The 21,904-nt window shown below is 41.3% G+C and overlaps 1 protein-coding gene across 4 annotated transcripts in view; it reads right to left on the bottom strand.

Annotated features, from left to right (window-relative positions):
• Positions 1-21,904, bottom strand: part of QRICH1 (glutamine rich 1) — a 63,984-nt gene that overhangs the window by 8,273 nt on the left and 33,807 nt on the right. For all 4 annotated transcript variants that reach the window (XM_056524781.1, XM_056524785.1, XM_056524783.1 and 1 more), the window contains 5 exons: positions 20,056-20,227; positions 12,088-12,242; positions 11,833-11,947; positions 3,585-3,693; positions 3,214-3,368 (listed from right to left, as the gene is read on the bottom strand). In XM_056524781.1, coding sequence (XP_056380756.1) covers positions 3,214-3,368; positions 3,585-3,693; positions 11,833-11,947; positions 12,088-12,242; positions 20,056-20,227 — 706 coding nt within the window. The remainder of the gene's footprint in view (positions 1-3,213; positions 3,369-3,584; positions 3,694-11,832; positions 11,948-12,087; positions 12,243-20,055; positions 20,228-21,904) is intronic.

Genomic DNA, 21,904 nt, shown 5'->3' with positions numbered 1-21,904 from the left:
TCCTGAAGTCCGATCGCCGTTTGAATGATTCAAGCCTGAGATCCAGGCTTGATCATTCAATCGCCAAAAACACTGATTGATCCATTCCTAGGGAGATGTATCAATCATTGTTAATGATCAGTAAATGCAATGTTATAGCCCCCCCTAGGGGCTATAATATGGCATAAGAAAAGTGTTAAAAAAAAATCACTAACCCTTTCAATGATCCCTTCCCCTAATAAAAGTTTGAATCACCCGGCATTTCCAAGAAAAAAAAAAAGTGTAAATAAAAATAAACATATGTGGTAACGCCGCATGCGGAAATGTCCGAATTATAAAAATATACCGCTTTTTAAACCGCACGTTCAATGGCGTACATGCAAAAAAAATTCCAAAGTCCAAAATTGCGTATTTTTGGTCAGTTTTTATATCATCAAAAGATGAATAAAAAGCGATCAAAAAGTCCGATCAATGCAAAAACTTCAGATCACGGCACAAAAAATGAGCCCTCATAGCCCCCTGACCATGGAAAAATAAAAAAGTTATAGGGCTCAGAAAATGCCAATTTTAAACGTATAAATTTTCCTGCATGTATTTATGATTTTTTTTCAGTAGTAATACAAAATCAAACCTATACAAGTAGGGTATCATTTTAACCGTATGGACCTAGAGAATAAAGATAAGGTGTCATTTTTACCGAAAAATGTACTACGTAGAAACGGAAGCCCCTAAAAGTTACAAAATGGCATTTTTTTTTCAATTTTGTCGCACAATGATTTTTTATCCAGTTTCGCCTTAGATTTTTGGGTAAAATGACTGATGTCATTACAAAGTAGAATTAGTGGCGCAAAAAATAAGCCATCATATAGAATTTTAGGTGAAAATTTTTAAGAGTTATGATTTTTTTTAAGTTAAGGAGGAAAAATTGAAAATGAAAAAAAAAAAAAAAAAATACAGAAAAAGCCCCGGTCCTTAAGGGGTTAAACTAGGAGGTTTGGGGGGGGGGGGGGGGGGGGGGCGCAAGAGACAGAGGTTAAGAAATGACAATCTCAGATTCCTGTCTACAAATGCTTGCAGTTTAGGTAATAAAATCGATGAACTTGGGTCAATAATAGCATCTGGGAATGAAGATTTAGTAACTGTTACTAAGACATGGTTTAATGAAAGTAATGACTGGGACTAGAGATGAGCGACGTTACAGTGATTCGACTCTCTCCTAGGACTGTATCCACCTTTTCACCGGAGCACCTGAAAGCTGAACTAATTTATGCAGGCTAAAGTCAGCAACCGCCGAGCCGAGATGTTCGTGATGAATCGAATCACTGTAACTTCACTCATCTCTGACTGGGACATAACCATACCAGGGTACTCTTTATACAGAAAAGAGAGAAGGTAAGAAAGGGGGAGGGGTGGCCCTGTATGTGAAAGATGGCATAAAATGTAACTTAACCCCATAAGGAATCAGGGTTTTACCATTTTTGCACTTTAGTTTTTTTCCTCCTTACCTTTTAAAAATCATAACCCTTTCAATTTTGCACCTAAAATACCATATTATGGCTTATTTTTTGTGCCGCCAATTATACTTTGCAGTGACAGTCAATTTACCAAAAAATCCACAGCAAAATGGAAACAGAGAGGAATCAAGCAAGTATAGGCCAGTCATCAATAGTGGGAAAATTAATGAAAACCCTACTAAAGGATAGGATTGTGGAACATCTAAAATCCCATGGATTGCAAGATGAAAAACAACATGGGTTTACTTCAGGGAGATCATGTCAAACAAATCTTATTGTTTTTTTTTTTTAATTGGGTGACTAAAATAATAGATGGTGGAGGGGCAGTAGACATCGCATATCTAGATTTTAGTAAGGCTTTTGACACTGTCTCACATAGAAGACTTATCAATAAACTTCAGTCATTGAGCTTGGACTCCCATATTGTTGAGTGGATTAGGCAGTGGCTGAGTAACAGACAACAGAGGGTTGTAGTCAATGGAGAATATTCAGAGCAAGGTCTTGTCACCAGTGGGATACCTCAGGGATCTGTACTGGGACCAATATTGTTTAATATCTTCATTAGTGATATTGCATAAGGTCTCGATGGTAAGGTATGTCTTTTTGCTGATGACACAAAAATATTTAACAGGGTTGATGTTCCTTGAGGGATACACCAAATGGAAAAGGATTTAGGCCAACTAGAAGAATGGTCAGAACTCTGGCAACTGACATTTAATATGGATAAGTGCAAGATAATGCACCTGGGGTGTAAAAACCCTCGGGCAGAATATAGAATATTTGACACAGTCCCGACCTCAGTATCTGAGGAAAGGGATTTAGGAGTAATTATTTCAGAAGACTTCAAGGTAGGAAGACAATGTAATAGAGCAGCAGGAAATGCTAGCAGAATGCTTTGATGTATAGGGAGAGGTATAAGCAGTAGAAAGAGAGAAGTGCTTATGCCGCTGTACAGAACACCAGTGAGACCTCACTTGGATTATTGTGCACACTACTGTAAGAATCTAAGTATATAGATACTCTAGAGAGAGTTCAGAGAAGAGCTACTAAACTAGTACATGGACTGCAGGATAAAACTTACCAGGAAAGGTTAAAGGAAGTTAACGTGTATAGCTTGGAAGAAAGAAGAGACAGAGGGGATATGATAGAGACTTTTAAATACATAAAGGGAATCAACACGGTAAAGGAGGAGAGCATATTTAAAAGAAGAAAAACTACCACAAGGGGACATAGTTTTTAATTAGAGGGGGAAAGGTTTAAAAGTAATATCAGGAAGTATTACTTTACTGAGAGAGTAGTGGATGCATGGAATAGCCTTCCTGCAGAAGTGGTAGCTGCAAATACAATGAAGGAGTTTAAGCATGCATGGGATAAGCATAAGGCTATCCTTCATATAAGATAGAGCCAGGGACTATTGACATGATACAGTTTATTGGGCAGACTAGATGGGCCAAATGGTTCTTATCTGCCGACACATTCTATGTTTCTATGTTTCATTGCAGAGAAAAAGACTTTTGCTCCAGACAACAACTGTGTAAATTGGTCACTTTGATGAGGAGCAGGACAAGAACTGGCATCTTATCAAGGAAGTGAAGCCACCCAGTAAGAGGGGGAGCAGGGCAGCCGTTTAGCCTCACCATGCTAATGCTGAGAGGGAAAAACATTATCCCTGAAGTGCCTCTAAATACCATAGGCATAACTCGGAGACAAGAAATGTTACCCTTCTGCTGTCCGGTCTGGTGGATTCCCAAGGCCTTAAGGTATCGGATGCTGGTGCTTTTATCTTTTGGGTTTGATGGATTCTTTTTAGTTTGTCTCAGGACCTTCGAGAAAGCCAATCTCATGTGCTGGTCAACGGTCTTCAACAAAAAATATCTGGTAAGAGAATGGGAAAAGAAAAAGTGAAGATATCATCAGTGCAAGGCATGCTAAAACCAAACTTAATTGTGAGTGGAAAGGGGAAAAAAAACAGACTGATATGATATAATGCATAACTCAGTTTTTGCTCTGGTCTCATCATAAATTACAATTCTATCAGATTTCTGACACTTTTTTAATACATTGTATACTTAGTGTATATACATTACTTACTTTGTGTTAAAAAACATAAGCGTGGTAAGTAATGTAGCAGGAGAGTGGGCACCCAACTGTTTGCACTCCCACAGCATCTCTTCTGTCACATGGCTGGGAATGACAAAACCTATAATATAAATTAGACAATATCAAACACTAGGTCACCTAAAAAGAACTAGAGCTAATGGAATTATTCCACAGAAAAAATCAGCTATAAAACAGGTAATAAATGTATGATCCACAGAGGTTCCCAACCCCCACAATCCAATCCCATGATGAAGCAGTGGGCATGTTAAAAGAAGCCTTTGCACGGCTCCATTATTGTGACAAAATGGGTGGCACTGGATTGTTTTTGCAGCCCTTGACTTACAATGTCAGCCACACATCCCCTGTATACAAAAGATGATAAGATGTGCAGCTGACTAATGATCTTTAGAGCCGCAAGACCCCAACATTCAGCTGATAATTGCCCAAATGTAAAAGGACCTAAAGGCTATGTTGACAAAGTGGAATTTCGAAGAGGAATTCCACTGAAATATTTTGCTGTGAAATCCTGATTTCAGCATCTTCAGAAACCATTAACATGTTCACTGTCTCTGCAGATTCACCTTGAAAATGCATTACAGCCTATGAAGACTGCGCATTTCCAAGCGATCCTAGGGCTGGCAGAACATACTAATTTGCAGATTGTCCGCCCGTGTTTTTCGCAATGTGAACACAGCCTAAGGGCTCATTCACATGAGTGGCTTTATTTGCGGGTTTCCCGCTGCATGTTTGAAAGGGGGCGGGCTGTCCGCTGCAGATTTTTTGCTGCAGAAAATCCGCCACTAGCCCCATTGAAGTCAATAAAGTCTGGGGTGGATTTTCCACAGCGGGAAAACCACAAATAAATCTGCTTGTGAGAACAAGCCCTAAGGGTGTATTCACACACACACCGGATCAAGAAATTGCCTTGTAAAATCTGCAGTTTCTGATCCACAACAGTGGATTTTATATCTTCATATCCACAACTGCATATTTTGCATCTTCAAATATGCAGCAGATCCTGTGTGTGTAATTGTACCCTAATGCTAGATCATCAATATGATCGTCCTAGAAAACTCATTTAACAGCAGCTGAGCTAGTAAGGACAATTATGGACATTTATCAACGGGTTTAGTCAGGTTTTCTTTACTATAATTGTCGCAAAATTGTCGCAACTGCGACTACACGATTTTTCGTGCGACATTTTGACTGGAAAGCGAGAAAAGCAAGTTTTCCTAAAATTTACTATGTAGTAATAATTTTAAAATGGACTACGGGTAGTCAGGTATTTATTAACTGCGACAGTCGCAACTGCGCAAAAAAAAGTCGCAACAGCGTTAAAAATTGACTAAATTTACTCCAGCTCAAACATGGAGCAGAAAAAGCTACTACCAAAGTAAAAAAGGAAAAATTGCTTACGTGAAAGAAAATTATCAACAGGCTGAAAGCAGTTGATAAATACGTCGCACATAAGCAAAAAAAAAGTAAGGAAAAAATTACTAAAAAAAAGAATACATAAGCAAACATTGATAAATGTCCCTCAATATGTATATAATTTTTTTTCCTTTAACTCCTTAATGACGTAGCCCATTTTAACCTTAAGGACACAGACAATAAATTTTGCCTTCTAAGAGGTAGAACTTTTTTTTATTTTTTCCCCGTCTACAGCCTACATATGAAGGCTGTTTTTTTCCGCGACCAACTGTACTTTGTATGGTGCAACCATAAAAATACAAATTTTTGTGGGGAAATTGATAATAAAACCGGAATTTTTCAACTTTGGGAGGGTTTTGTCTTCAAGCAGTACACTTTATGGTAAAACTGACATTTCTATTGTGTGGGTCAATATTATTAAAATGATACCCATGTTTACATGCTTTTCTATTATTGTACTGCTTAAAAAAAAACTAAAAAACTTTATAAACAAAATTTGTATGTTTAAAATTGCCCTATTCTGACCCCCTATAACTATCTTATTTTTCCATAAACAGGGGCTGTATGAGAGCTAATTTTTTTTGCGCCGTGATCTGTAGTTTTTTTTGTACCCCTTTTGCATACATATATGTGACTTTTTAATAGTTTATACATTTTTTCTGGCATGTGACCAGACCAAAAAGCAGTGATTTTGAATTTTTTTTTATTTATTTTTTTTTAAAGTTTACGTCGTTCACTATACGGGAACACTTACAATGTATTTAGATAGTTCAGACATTTAGGAACGCACTGATACGAATATGATTTTCTTTATTTTTTTACACTTTTTTGGGGTGAAATAGGAAAAAGGAGCGATTACATTTTTATTTGGGGAGGGGGCTTATTTATATTAAAAAAAAAAAAAAAAAGTACTTTTTTTTCTTTTACACATTTTATGTCCCCATAGGAGACATTAGATTGATAATACTGTTCAGTGCAACACATAGGCATAGCACTGATCAGTATTAGCAGAAATCTACTTCTTTGGTCTGCTGAAAGGCCAGAGGCAGGTAAGGAGACCTCCATCCACAATCTTGGCTGTTCTGGTCACCGTGGTTATGTCGTGAGAATTATAGTGGTCACCAAACATTTCCATTGAGAATTACCATAGTCCATCCATCTCAAGGCAATTGCCTTCTTGGATAGGAAGAGCATTTCCCTAAGAAAAATCCTAACCATGATGCCATACCTCTTTAGACAGCACCGAAGGCCCAAACAATGTTTGAAGGAATAATACAACAACATACTATACAGACCAGAGGCCAAAAAAATGTATAAAGGAACAATACAAGAATACATGGGACTAAACAGCCCCAAAAACTCTAGAGCTCATAGTAGTGCAGGGACGGTATAGCGCCACCAACACACGTTTTGGCACATATTACATTCGCCTGGACAGAGGTCACATGTGCCGAAATGCGCACTGGAATGGCACTATCCTGGTCCCTGCACCAACATAAGCACTAGTTTTTGGGTGTTTATAGTCTATTACTTATAATATTTCTTGGCATTTTCTTTATAATATCAGAAACAGCCTGATGCACTTTATCATTAGGTGATTGCTTAATTGCCATTTGTGCTGTCAACTGTCTTAATATATAATGTAAGTATATTGTTTTTTGTTTGTGACTATACGATGTGCACTCTGATATATTAGTATTCATATTACGATGTTCGGGTTCTGGGGATGTCATCCCGTTTTTGATGTATGTATTCCCTCTTTCATGAACTACTGTGTACTTTTACAACTTAATTTTTTAATAAAACTTTCTATTTTGTGGGTATTTTCATATAAAAGTGACACAGTTTTTCTTGTTTGGTATATCAGGGATGTGGAAATCCTATAGCCCGACGCCCGGGACAAGTAGTTTTGGGTGCCGGGCAGGTGAATTGTTTATAGATTTAGCCCTGTATCGGGCTAGCAGGGACAGACAGACAGACTTCTCCCTTATTTTTCTTTAATGTCGGTGTGAGGCGCAGGAGCCGATGCAAGTCTCCACCTCACACCGACCCTCAGGGTGTATGGAGGGGGCAGCGGTCTCCAGCTGACTGCAGAGCCCCCTTATCTCCCCTCCCGGAGGATGGAGGACGGAGCTCAGAAGACACAGCAGGGTGAGAGAAAGGACGTAGACAGCTCCGTGCACAGCTCCATCCCCCACACACAGCTCTACCCCTCCCCCTCCCCTGCTCTGTCTAGACAGGACCTAATCCACCACGGGGCGGTTGCTTGTTTGCACGGGGAAAACACAGAGCAGGGGGGGGGGGGGGGGGGAGAGGAGGACGGAAATCTCACCTCACACGGCGCTGACTACAGCTCTGATGTCCACTCATGGCAGCTCAGGTGAGGAGACCGAGAATACAGGCGGCGGCAGGAAGGGTGGTTGTATATGTATGGTGTGAGTATGTGTGATGTGTGTATGTAATGTATGATGGGGGGCAGCGGCAGGTGTATGTATGATGTGTGCATATCTATGGTGTATATCAGTGTTTCCCAACCAGGGTGCCTCCAGCTGTTGCAAAACTACAACTCCCAGCATGCCCTGGGCATGCTGGGAGTTGTAGTTTTGCAACAGCTGGAGGCACCCTGGTTGGGAAACACTGGTGGATATGTATGGTGTGAGTGTATGTGTGTATGATGTCTATGTGTGATATGTATGTAATGTATGATGTGTGTATAATGTCTAAGTGTGATGTGTGTATGTAATGTATGATGTGTGTATAATGTCTAAGTGTGATGTGTGTATGTATGTGATGTATGATGTGGGGTGGGCAGCGGCAGGTGTATGTATGATGTGTGCATATGTATGGTGTGAGTGTATGTAATGTATGATGTGTGTATGATGTGTATGTAATGTATACTGTGTGTATGATGTCTATGTGTGATGTGTGTATAATGTCTATGTGTGATGTGTATGTAATGTATACTGTGTGTATGATGTCTATGTGTGATGTGTGTATAATGTCTATGTGTGATGTGTATGTAATGTATAATGTGTGTATGATGTCTATGTGTGATGTGTGTATAATGTCTATGTGTGATGTGTATGTAATGTATACTGTGTGTATGATGTCTATGTGTGATGTGTGTATAATGTCTATGTGTGATGTGTATGTAATGTATAATGTGTGTGTATAATGTCTATGTGTGATGTGTATGTAATGTATAATGTCTGTGTGATGTGTATGTAATGTATAATGTGTGTATAATGTCTATGTGTGATGTGTATGTAATGTATAATGTGTGTATAATGTCTATGTGTGATGTGTATGTAATGTATAATGTGTGTATAATGTCTATGTGTGATGTGTATGTAATGTATGATGTGTATATGATGTCTAAGTGTGATGTGTGTATGTGATGTATGATGTGGGGTGGGCAGCGGCGGGTGTATGTATGATGTGTGTACATGTATGGTGTATATGTATGGTATGTGTGTATGTAATGTATGATGTGGGGGGGGGCAGTGGCGGGGGTGTGTGTATGCATGATATGGGGGCAGTGGCTGGTGTATGTATGATAGGTGTATGCATGAATGTTTTGTATAGGAGCGGACTGTCACGTCAGGCATTAGGGCAGTTGTGCCATCTAATTTTATTTATTTTTAGTGGCACCCGCACTAAATTGCACCCCCAGAATCCCCCCCCTTCATACTCACCCGACGACCAAGAGCCCCACGGATGCACACAAACATGCCCGAACCAAAACTACAACTCCCAGCATGTTACACCATAACCTAAACTGTAGAACTATAAAGTGTAACATGCTGGGAGTTGTAGTTTTGGTTCGGGTCAGCTGCAGAGCCATAGGCTACATCAGGGCATGCTGGGTGTTGTAGTTACTAACTGCAATTCTCAGTATTCCTTGACACATCCTATGGCTCTGCAGCTGACACAAACCAAAACTACAACTCCCAGCATGTTACACAATAACCTTAACTGTCCTACTATACAGTGCAACACGCTGCAACACCCACAGAACCATAGGCTGTATCAGGGCATGCTGGGAGTTGTAGTTATCTAGTAACTAAATGCAACTTCCAGCATTTTCTGACACAAAATGCACCACATAAACTGGAGAAGCAGAACCCCCCCCCCCCCCAGTAACACATAAGTCCCTATTGAGACTGAAAAATAGTGATTAAAATATTTTAAAAAGTGCGTATATATGTGAATAAGCCCCTTACTAATAAAAGTTTCCAATTTTCTTTAAATAAAAATAATGTACAAAAATAAACATAAGTGGTATCGCTGCATGTGGAAATGTCCAGGCTATTAAAATATGATGTTAATTAAACCGTACGGTGAACGGTGTAAATGTAAAATAATAGTCCAGAATTGCTAATTTTTGGTCACTTCATATGAGAAATTTTTTATAAGGTGATCAAAAAGTTACATCTAGACTTTTCTGTGGTTGGCTCGGGTGTAAAAGGAGATAGAGCTCCCCCCCCCCCCCCGCTAATAGCCTGGCATTCTGCGATCACCTATTAAACCATTAGATCAGCGCTGTCAGCAGTGTCTAAAGGATCTTATATCCATCCCTGGTGGTCTAGTGGGGGGGGGGATCAGACTATTTTGGTTGAAATTATTTCATCAACAAGGACAAGTAGATTTTCTTGAGGGACAAGTAGATTGTGTTCCGCTTTAGTCCCTTGGACAAGTAGTTTTTTTTTTTTTATTTCCACACCCCTGTATATGATATTCAATGAGTTCACCATTCATTGCTGATTACATTTTAGGGGCTACTTTAGCTTTATTATTTCTCTATATCTTCCTGTGTTTGGCTTGTCATTTTGGGTAATCTGTTTGACAGATACATATACTTGCTAATCCCCCTGCTCCTTTATTGTTTTGCCCTGTTGATCATGTAAGTTATGCAGGTGGCCGCGCATGCAGATTGATGGATGGGGTGGAAATATTGATGAGGCCGCAACATAAATTTGAAAAAGGTGAAAGGGTCAGAAGATTTGACACTGTATAGTACATTAAGAGTCTTCACAAGCAGGGCTGTGGAGTCGGAGTCAGAGTCGAGGAGTCGGACGAAATTTTGGGTACCTGGAGTCTGAGTCGGCAAACAATGCACCGACTCCGACTCCTACTAAATTTAGATTGGAAAAAAAAAGCAAGTTTAAATGTCCTAATTCACTAAAAGTTATAATTAATGAATTCTCTGCTATAAGAAAAGATCAATTCATGCAGTGCCTCATGTAACCGCAAAATGAACACATTAAGTGACTGAAGAAGCATGCTTTTCATGTGCTTTACTATATGGCACACAACGCACAATTAGGAGGGGCAATACTTATACTTTCCATAGTGTTGTGTCCTGCTGTTACAGGGAACCCATAGGTAACCTAGCCTCTCACTGGATTAAGGAAATAGGTTTTTTGCAGGACTAGAGACACTTGTATAAGTGAAGGGAATGGAGGGTCAATAGTTCAAGACTGAAGCTGTAAACCATTGGAAAAACTGCTGCCATTCAGCTAAGGCTATAAAAACTTGTAAACTCGATTGTTAGCTTAAAGGGGTACTCCGCCCCTAGACATCACGAGGGGCGGAGCCGTGATGTAGTGATGCTCCGGCCCCTGTATCGCCAGTCATTACGCACAGAGCGAACACGCTCTGTGCAGTAATGATAGCGCGGTGCCGCATCGGCGATCCCGGGGGTCCCCAGCAGCGGGACCCCGGCGATCTGACATCTTATCCCCTATAATGACGGGCGATACAGGGGCCGGAGCATCGTTACATCAGGGCTCAGCCCCTCATGTCACGGCCCGCCCCCTCAATACAAGTCTATGGGAAGGGGCGCCCCTTGCCATAGACTTGCATAAAGGGGGCGGGCCATGATGTCACGAGGGGCGGAGTCATGATGTCACGCTGCTCCATTTCCTGTATAGCCCATAATTACGCACAGAGCGAACTCTCTCTGTGTAGTAATGAAAGCACGGTGCCGCAGTGGCGATCCCGGGGGTCCCCAGCAGCAGGAACCCGGCGATCTCACATCTTATCCCCTATCCTTTGGATAGGGGATATGATGTCTAGGGGCGGAGTACCCCTTTAAACTTGACTATGGGATTCTACTAATGAAATCATGTTTTATAATAAATGCCCCTTTCTGGATCCTCCCACTGCCCTATCTTCAGCAGCAGATCAGCACACAAACTGTTCAATACAGTAGACTGTTGGCTTCCCAGCCAGTAGTCCTGTGGTAATGACATGTATGTTCCCTTTCTTTCCTTCAAGGAATGTATAAAATACATTCACATATTAATACAGAGGAGTCGGGGAGTCTGAGTCTGAAGCACAGAAAACTCCGGAGTCGGAGTCGCAACATTTATCTACCGACTCCACAGCCCTGTTCACAACAAGTATTTTCTGTCTCCCCAGCTGGCCCTCTGTCGTCCATGTGACTGCACCGACAATAATGACAATAGCTATTTATTATCACACAGTGGAGCAGCAGACTGTCAAGAGAGGAAGATAAGCAGAACAGGGACTGAAGGAAATCATTGTAAAAGTTTCTTCAGTCCCTTGGGTCTAGGACTACTTTTTCAGAACCTGGAAATTGCCTCTTTCTTGAATGTAAATGCATGTGGCATGAATTTCAACAAACAGAATAGATACAAGTACAGTAAATATCTCCGAGCAGCTGTTCTCTCTTCATACAGTTATCCTTCAGAATTTTAAGTCCTAATTTGTGTAACATATATTATATGTAATATAAACAAATGATAACAAATGCAACATGGAAAAGACCACAACTAGCACTTACCAAGGGGTGTAACTCTTGGCTGAAATGTCTTTAGAATCTGGTGAAGCCACTCTGTGAACCTGATGTAGTAAGGATCTGAAAATATATCATCTACTCTTCCATTTTCACAAAGGTACTGGAAAGAAAGATTTTATAAATGTCAATGCAAAAAAGGAATCAAATAAATTTCGGACATTAAAATGTATTTCCATTACATTTATATTCCATTATATTTCCCTAATTATCTCTATTGAGTGCAACAAAATTCATACCCACCTTCTGAATACAAAGGAAAATATAATAGAGTACATCTGGGTCATAGGGTTCTCCATCACCATTGCGAGATTCTTTTGTCATAAGACATAAGCCATAATTCAACTCTGCAACTGCTGAAGATATGAGATCTTCCTGGAACCTCAAAAGCTGGCGTCCTGGAAAGACATACAACACTATTGTCGGGGCTGGTCAAACAGCTAGATAGTAAACCTGTCTTAAAGCCTAACATTGAAAGATTTAGTAATACGCCGGGGTAACTCAACTGATGCCAGCAAAAGTTCCTTTAGGCTATGTCCACACGGAAAGTCTCAGTGCAGACATTCCAGTCTGCGGACCCAGTCATAATATGCCAGCGCTACGACCGCACAGGAATGCGCCGTCTCAGACACTGCAAAGCATTCCCTGTGGAAAGAATGAACAGGCAGAGACACGGAATTCTGAATTTCCGCGTGGGGAAACATCTGGCAAGGAGATTCCAGAGTGTGCACAGTGCAGCAGAATCCCGTTGAATTAAACGGGACTGTGCTGAAGCAGAATTCCGGACGGAAATTCCAAGGTGTAAACATAGCCTTAAGAGGTTGTTCGGGATGTTTTGGGAGCTAAACAACTACTACTTTGTTACTTACTATATGCCCTGATAACATGGTCCACAATTTACCATATAATGTATTGCAAAACACTGCACGTGACTGCATTGAAAATAGCGATTGGCTTCAGAATCCTGTGCTCCTTGTACGGGGGCATCAGAGCAATTGTGTTGGGAGCATCAGAGCAATTTTGTTGAGGACTACAAGCTGGACTAGAGTATTCGTTTTTTTGAGCCCCCATTCCCTTCCTTTGCCCAATTTTTCCACAAAGCCACAGGGTTTTTCTATTTTTGCACTTGAAGGTGATGAGGAAAAAACAAATTGCTTTAAATTTTACACATACAGCGCCATATGAGGGCTTTTTTTTGCACCACTAATTGTACTTTATAAGGACATCAATCACTTCCCCACAAAATTTATGGCGAAACCAGAAAAAAATATATTTGTGGGGCAAAATTGAAAAAAAAATAAAATAAAAAAAATAAAAACACTATTTGGTAAATTTTGGGGGCTTCCGATTCTATGCAGTGCACTTTTCAGTAAAAAAAAAAATTAAAAGTACATGCACCAAAATTAGTAAGTATAAAATTGTCATCTTCTGCCCCCTCTAACTTTTTTTTTATTTTTTGCGCCATGATCTGAAGATTTTATCGGTACCATTTTTGTTTTGATGTCACTTTTTGATTGCTTTTTATCAAAAAAATTTGCGTATACAAAGTGACCAAAAATATAAAACATTTTTGGTAACTTTTCATGTGTACGCCATTGACCGTGCGGTTTCAATTTTTTCCATGTGTACGCCATTGACCGTGCGGTTTCACCTCTAGGGGACTCAGGGCGTACCTGTACGTCCTGAGTCCCATTCCCACGATATAACGCGGGGTCATGCGGTGACCCCACATCATATAGGGTCGGTCCCGGCTTCTAACTGTAGCTGGTACCCGGGGCTAATAGCACGCATCACCGATCGCGGTGACACACGCGATTAACCCTTTAGATGCTGCGTTCAAAGTTGATCGGCGCGTCTAAACTGTAAAAGGAAGCATTCCCAGCAGCTCAGTTGGGCTGATTGGGACCACCGCAATCAATGTACTGCATGTTTTAAAAGAGTTAATAAATGTGATTTAACCCCTTCCCTAATAAAAGTTCAAATCACCCCCTTTTCCCATTAAAAAAATTAAAACACATGTGGTATCGCCACGTGCGTAAATGTCCGAACTATATCATTAATTAAACCGCACAGTATGCGCAAAACAATTCCAAAGTCCAAAATAGCGTATTTTGGGTCACTTTTTATATCACTAAAAAATAAATAAAAAGCGATCAAACCCCACTACACCACCAGGGATGGTTTAAATGTCCCTTTAGATGCCGATGTGAACTTTGACAGGTACAGGAATCAGCTGAGGGCCAGCCAGTATTGTGCAGGATCGAGTCGGGAGCCCACGCCATACAACAATTGCAGTCTCATCCTTAGACATCAACTGGTTAAAGTGTACCTGTTTGCAGAGGTCATATGTAGATAACAGCATTATTTGTAATATACATTTGTTAAAGAATTCAAATATTTTTACGTGGAAAAATGCTGTCCCTGCAGCTATTGCCTGTGTGTCTCTGGGCAGGATAAGCAAGGCTCTGTGCAGACTCCTGGCTTGTCAACCAGCCTGCTGTGTGAGCTGGGGGCGTGTCATTGAGTCTCAGTGCACAGAGCCCTGCCTGATCCACCCTCACTTCCTGTATTTTGTCTCACAAGCCATTGCTGCAGGGACAGCATTTTTTCACCCCAAAAAATACACATATTTTTTAACAAATATACATATAATGGTATTATCTACATTATATAAAATGTTTTTGCAAATGACAGGAACACTTTAACATATGGCACCCACTATGAATGGAGAAGGTCAAGCTCCTGAGCTTGCTCCATAATCCCTAAAATCAGGTTTTACCATGATTCACTTTTCACAGCAAACATAAAGGGGTACTTTGGAGGGACAAAAATGTGTTTAAATTAACTGGTGCTAGAAAATTATTCAGATTTGTAAATTATGTCTAATTAAAAACTTAAGCCTTCCATTACTCATTCGCTGCTGTATGCTCCAGAGCTCTCTGCTGCCACCTCCGTCCGTGTCAGGAACTGTCCAAAGCAGGAGATGGGCATTTGCTCACGCTCTGGACAGTCCCTGACACAGAGTTGGCAGCAAAACCACTGTGGTCAGAATGGAGAGAGTTACACAGCTTCCTCTGGAGCATACAGCAACTGAAGTACTGGAAGGATTTCGATATTTAACCCCTTAAGGACACAGCCCATTTTCACCTCTAGGACGCAGCCCTTTTTTGCACATCTGACCACTGTCACTTTAAACATTAATAACTCTGGAATGCTTTTACTTATCAATCTGATTCAGAGATTGTTTTTTCGTGACATATTCTACTTTAACATAGTGGTAAATTTTTGTGGTAACTTGCATCCTTTCTTGGTGAAAAATCCCCAAATTTGATGAAAAAATTGAAAATTTTGCATTTTTCTAACTTTGGAATATCCATTTTACTTACAAGCAGAGAGCTTCAAATATTATTTTTTTTTGTTCACATATATAATATGTCTACTTTATGTTTGCATCATAAAATTTACGTGTTTTTACTTTTGGAAGACACCAGAGGGCTTCAAAGTTCAGCAGCAATTTTAAAATTTTTCACAAAATTTTCAAACTCGCTATTTTTCACGACCAGTTCAGGTTTGAAGTGGATTTGAAGGGTCTTCATATTAGAAATACCCCATAAATGACCCCATTACAAAAACTGCACCCCCCAAAGTATTCAAAATGACATTCAGTAAGTGTTTTAACCCTTTAGGTGTTTCACAGGAAAAGCAGCAAAGTGAAGGAGAAAATTCAAAATCTTCATTTTTTACAATTGCATGTTCTTGTAGACCCAATTTTTGAATTTTTACAAGGGGTAAAAGGATAAAATTTATACTTGAATTTGTAGCCCAATTTCTCTTGAGTAAGCACATACCTCATATGTCTATGTAAATTGTTCGGCGGGCGCAGTAGAGGGCTCAGAAGCGAAGGAGCGACAAGGGGATTTTGGAGAGTACGTTTTTCTGAAATGGCTTTTGGGGGACATGTTGCATTTAGGAAGCCCCTATGGTGCCAAAACAGCAAAAAAAAAAAAACACATGGCATACCATTTTGGAAACTAGACCCCTTTTCACTAAAATGTGGTTTCCCCCCAAATTTCACATTTTTGCAAGGGTTAATAGCAGAAAATACCCCCCAAAATTTGTAACCCCATCTCTTCTGAGTATGGAGGTACCCCATAAGTTGACCTTTAGTGCACTACGAGCGAACTACAATGCTCAGAAGAGAAGGAGTCATATTTGGCTTTTTGAGAGCAAATTTTGCTCGGGGGGCATGTCGCATTTAGGAAGCCCCTATGGTGCCAGGACAGCAAAAAAAAAAAAAAAAAAACCATGGCATACCATTTTGGAAACTAGACCCCTTGAGGAACGTAACAAGGGATAAAGTGAACCTTAATACCCCACAGGTGTTTCACGACTTTTGCATATGTAAAAAAAAATGTTTTTTTTTTTACCAAAGATGCTTGGTTTAGCAAAAATTTTACATTTTTAAAAAAGATAATAGCAGAAAATACCCCAGAAGAGAAGAAGGAGTCACATTTGGCTTTTTGGAAGCAAATTTTGCTCTGAGGGCATGCCGCATTTAGGAAGCCCCTATGGTGCCAGGACAGAAAAAAAAAAAACACATGGCATACCATTTTGGAAACTAGACCCCTTGGGGAACGTAACAAGGGGTAAAGTGAACCTTAATACCCCACAGGTGTTTTACGACTTTTGCATATGTAAAAAAATAAAATAATTTTTTACACTAAAATGCTTGTTTTCCCCCAAATTTTACATTTTTACAAGGGATAATAGCAGAAAATATCCCCCAAAATTTGTAACCCCATCTCTTCTGAGTATGGAAATACCCCATAAGTGGATGTGAAGTGCACTGGGGACGAACTACAATGCTCAGAAGAGAAGGAGCATCATTGAGCTTTTGGAGAGAGAATTTGGCCATGTGCATTTCCAAAGCCCCCCGTGGTGTCAGAACAGTGGACCCCCCCACATGTGACCCCATTTTTAAAACTACACCCCTCACGGAAGGTAATAATGGGTGCAGGGAGAATTTACACCCCACTGGCATTTGATGGATCTTTGGAACAGTGGGCTGTGCAAATTAAAAATTTTATTTTTCATTTTCACAGACCCGTTTCAAAGATCTGTCAGACACCTGTGGGGTGTAAATGCTCACTGTACCCCTTATTACATTCCGTGAGGGGTGTAGTTTCCAAAATGGTGTCACATGTGGGTATTTATTGTTTTGCACTTATGTCAGAACCGCTGTAAAATCAGCCACCCCTGTGCAAATCACCAATTTAGACCTCAAATTTACATGGTGCACTCTCCCTTCTGAGCCTTGTGCGCCCCCAGAGCACTTTGCACCCACATATGGGGTATCTCCGTACTCAGGAGAAATTGCATGACAAATTTTGGAGGCTTTTTTTCTTTTACCGCTTGTGAAATTTTAAAGTATGGGGCAACACCAGTATGTTAGTGTACAAAAATGTTTTCTTTTACACTAACATGCTGGTGTAGACCCCAACTTTAACTTTTCATAAGGGGTAAAAGGAGAAAAAGCCCCCCAAAATTTGTTAGGCAATTTCTCCCGAGTACGGCGATACCCCATATGTGACCCTATTCTGTTGCCTTGAAGTACGACAGGGCTCCAAAGTGAGAGCGCCATGCGCATTTGAGGCCTAAATTAGGGATTTGCATAGGGGTGGACATAGGGGTATTCTACACCAGTGATTCCCAAACAGGGTGCCTCCAGCTGTTGCTAAACTCCCAGCATGCTTGGACAGTCAATGGCTGTCCGGAAATGCTGGGAGTTTTTGTTTTGGCTGGAGGCTCCGTTTTGGAAACACTGCTGTAGGATACGTTTTTCATTTTTATTGGGGGGGAAGGGGGGGGGGCAGTGTACGTGTGTATATGTAGTGTTTTACTCTTTATTTTATGTTAGTGTAGTGTTTTTAGGTTACATTCACACTGACGGCGGATTACACTGAGTCTCCCGCTAGGAGTTTGAGCTGCGGCTGCAGCTCAAACTTCAAGCGGGGAACTCACTGTAATCCGCCGCCAGTGTGAATGTAACCTGTACATTCACATGGGAGGGGGGAGGGGGGGGGCAAAACTACAACTCCCAGCTTGCACTGACAGAACGTGCATGCTGGGAGTTGTAGTTTTGCAACAGCTGGAGGCACACTGGTTGGAAAATACTGAGTTAGGTAATAGAACCTATTACCTAACTCGGTATTTCCCAACCAGTGTGCCCCCAGCTGTTGCAGAACTACAACTCTCAGCATGTACTGATTGCCAAAGGGAATGCTGGGAGATGTAGTTATGCAATAGCTGGAGGCACGCAAGTACAACTCCCAGCATGCCGAGACAGCCATTTGCTGTTCCTAAATGCTGGGAGTTGTAGTTTTGCAAGATTTAGAGGGGTTCAAGCTAGAGATCACTGACAGTGGTCTCTAAACTGTGGCCCTCCAGATGTTGCAAAACTACAAATCTAAGCATGCTAAGACAGCAAACTGCTGTCTGGGCATGCTAGGAGTTGTAGTTTTGTAACATCTGGAGGGCTACAGTTTAGAGACCACTGTCAGTGATCTCTAGCTTGAACCCCTCTAAATCTTGCAAAACTACAACTCCCAGCATGCCAACATAGCAAACCGCTGTCAAGGCATGCTGGGAGTTGTAGTTTTGCAACATCTGGAGGGCCACAGTTTAGAGACCACTCTCTAAACTGTCGCCCTGCAGATGTTGCTAGGCAACAGACTCCCGGACACGCGGCGCCATACTCCCCTCCACCGCCGCCATGATCACAGCCGCCGCCGGGTAAGTGACCGCCGCTGCCGCCGCTATTACACGGTTCCCCCCGCTGTGCCCGGACACCGATGGGTGGGCATAGCGGGGGGGAACCGAACTTTAACCCCGCCCCCAGTCTGCTATTGGTCGGCCGCTCCGCCGATCAATAGCAGGGATAGGAGGGGTGGCAACCCTGCCACCTCACTCCTATCTCTTCAAGGGGGATCGAGGGTGTCTTGGACACCCCCGATCCCCCTTATTTTATCGCGGCGCCGCCGTTGATGGGCAGGGGGAGAGCGCTCCCCCTGCAAACACCGTAGATGCTGTGATCAGAACTGATCACGGCATCTATGGGGTTAATGCTGCCGGGACCGGCGCGATCGCGGCCCCGGCAACTGCGGTGGGACTCCGGCTGTGATTGACAGCCGAGTCCCACCCGCGATCTCCTGTGCTGCCCGCGGCAGAGCAGGAGATCGCTTGGACGTATGCATACGTCCATTTGCACGAACGTGTAGTTCGCCTGGACGTATGCATACGTCCAATAGCGGGAAGGGGTTAAATAGAAGTAGACATGGCATTGATCCATGTTAACGCTGCCCGGCATTAGAGATGAGCACTGGATGCACAGCAGCCATGTCTCCCCATCACTGCATCCTGCACTCCCTTCAAAGACTATTAAAGTGAAATGACTTAAATGTTAGTAATTTTTAATGGACCATCCAGAAGGCTTTCTGCCTGTCGTTTGTTCACACGAGGAAAGAGCTGGCTGACTTAAGTTAGATAAACCAGCCAGCCCCTTCATACACATCACAGACCCACATGGTGGAATGTCTCTCCCTGTGTCAGAGAATCTTTCATAGTGTCAAACCACCCCATTAATTGCACCAAATCTCCACCCCCCCCCCCACCCCCTAACCAAACTTACAAAAAAAAAAAAAAAAAAAGTCAGTCAGTCTGTAACTACATGGCTCCACACTTCACATACAAACTTCCTTACCTATATTAAAAGAAATACTGAAGCTAAAACATTTGATTATGTAACTCAAGCACCTTGATGATACATGCTGCACAAGTTACATTCTTCAGACAGGTTGGATGGAAAGAAAAGAAAGAAAGAGAGATGAGCGAGCTTACAGTAATTCAATTTGTCAGAAACTTCTCGGCTCGGCAGTTGATGACTTTATCCTGCATAAAATTAGTTCAGCTTTCAGGTGCTCCGGTGGGCTGGAAAAGGTGGATACAGTCCTAGGAGAGTCTGAAAGCTGAACTAATTTATGCAAGATAAAGTCAACTACTGCCGAGCCGAGAAGTTTGTGACGAATCGAATCACTGTAAATTCACTCACCTCTAGAAAGAAAGTTTGGTAATCCCAGAAGGTAACAGAAGGAAAGGTAAATTTTGCCAAACCATTCAAGCAATATCCCTCACTTAACAAGAATCTATACATACTTCCTATGGGTGCCAGTCTGTTTTGTGAATCCTTTTCCAGTTCGGCATTCTTTGTCTGTGCCCAGTTCTTCCATACTTCCAAACCCTCTTCTGGTTTCAGAACATTTGGTAACATCAGTTCCGGGGAGGGCTGAGGTGGTGGCTCAACCTCTGCAACTTGAGCAGATTGTGTCTGAGGAGAAAAAAAAATATGTATATACTATTTAATATACTATACTGCACCTTGCATGTGTTAAAGTGTACCTGTCATTTGAAAACAAAATGTATATTGACCCCTTAAGGACCAACCCAAATAAACCTGTACGCCCCTGAAAGACCAGGCCTGTTTTTTTCAAATCGGGGATGTCTGTCTTTATTAGAGAATAACTCTGGTAACGTTTTGCCAATTACGATAATTCTGACATTTGTTTATTGTCACAAGTCGTCCATCATGTACATAGTAAAAGTAAGCCGATATCATTATTTTTTTGTTTTTCAAATTACGATTTTTTTGCTATTTTAACACTAATAGGTTGCATATATTTATACTTACCTGACCAAATAGTTTATGAAACTTATACTTTCAGATGTCTACTTTATTTTGACAGCTTTTTTTTTGTTTTTATTAACATTTTAAATTAATTAGAAGCCTAACAATTGAACTTGAAATTTTTAAAATTTGAAAAGAACATTTTTTTTTTGTGCGTGTTATGCAAGGTTTGCAGAAATTTTAAGGTAGTAGAACACAGGAACACCCCCCAAATTACCCAATTTTAAAAACTAGACCCCTCAAGGTATTCGCTAGGGGGTACAGCGAGTATTTTAACACCATCGTTTTTTGTCAGGAATTATTACAATGTCAGTGTTAAAAATTCGAAATTCCCTTTTTTTCACAAATGCATCATTTGTGGGACATATTTTTTGTACATCACTTCTGATATAGCAAGAAATGCACCCTATATTTTATTGAGCTGCTCGGCCCGTGTTTGGAAATACCCCCGCTTAGGCCATATTTGGTTCCTTGGCCGTGTGGTAGGACCCCAAAGGAGAGGAGCCCCCTTTGGCTTTCAGGGCATCATTATATGAATAGTCCCCATTCATACTGCGTTTCTGCAGTATAGGTGTCAGTTATGTCAAAAAAGGGATGCCAATGTATATTGTAGCAGTCAGAAATGACTGGGGCTGCTACAGTATACGTCAGCATCACTCTTTTTGACGTGATGCTGACGGATACCTCTAACACTGCGGAAACGCAGTATGAATGGGACGCAGTGTAGGGTCACATAGAGCGCATCCGCAGCATATTTCCCACCGCGGATGCCCCCGGCAGTCACAAGGGCGAGATCACTGCTGTGGCTGGGTAGCTCAGTGTGTCCGCTCATGACTGCCGGCGGGAAATCAGACGCCATTAGTGGACACACAAAGCTACCCACCCGTAGCAGGGAGCTCATTATTGTGACTGTTGGCGGGCATCCGCAGCATGTAATATGCTGCAAATGTGCGCCGTGTGATCCTACACATTATACATTTTTATCTTTTACTATATTTATTTAATGAATGTGTTTTTATTATTTATTTTTTTACACCACACTTTTTTTTAATTTATTATTTACACTTTTTTATACTACTTGTTTTTATACACTTATTCATTTTAGTTATTTTTTCACTTTTTTTTATGCTTTGGAATACTTAGTATTCCTAAGCATTGCAGATATATGCTGCCTGCTTGTTTTACACTAGCAGGCAGCATATGAGCACGTCCTCACAGGCAATAACCGGGGCAGACCTGGGAGTCCTTGTAAAGACCCCCGGCTGCCCAGGTAAGCAGCAGCACCCCGCGATCATTGCGGGGTGCTACAGGAGAGAGACA

This window comes from Hyla sarda, chromosome 6 (assembly GCF_029499605.1).
Source record: "Hyla sarda isolate aHylSar1 chromosome 6, aHylSar1.hap1, whole genome shotgun sequence".
Classification (NCBI taxonomy): Eukaryota; Metazoa; Chordata; class Amphibia; order Anura; family Hylidae; genus Hyla; species Hyla sarda.
The sequence above is the reverse complement of the archived record's forward strand: the minus strand, read 5'-3'. Positions and strand labels throughout refer to the sequence as shown.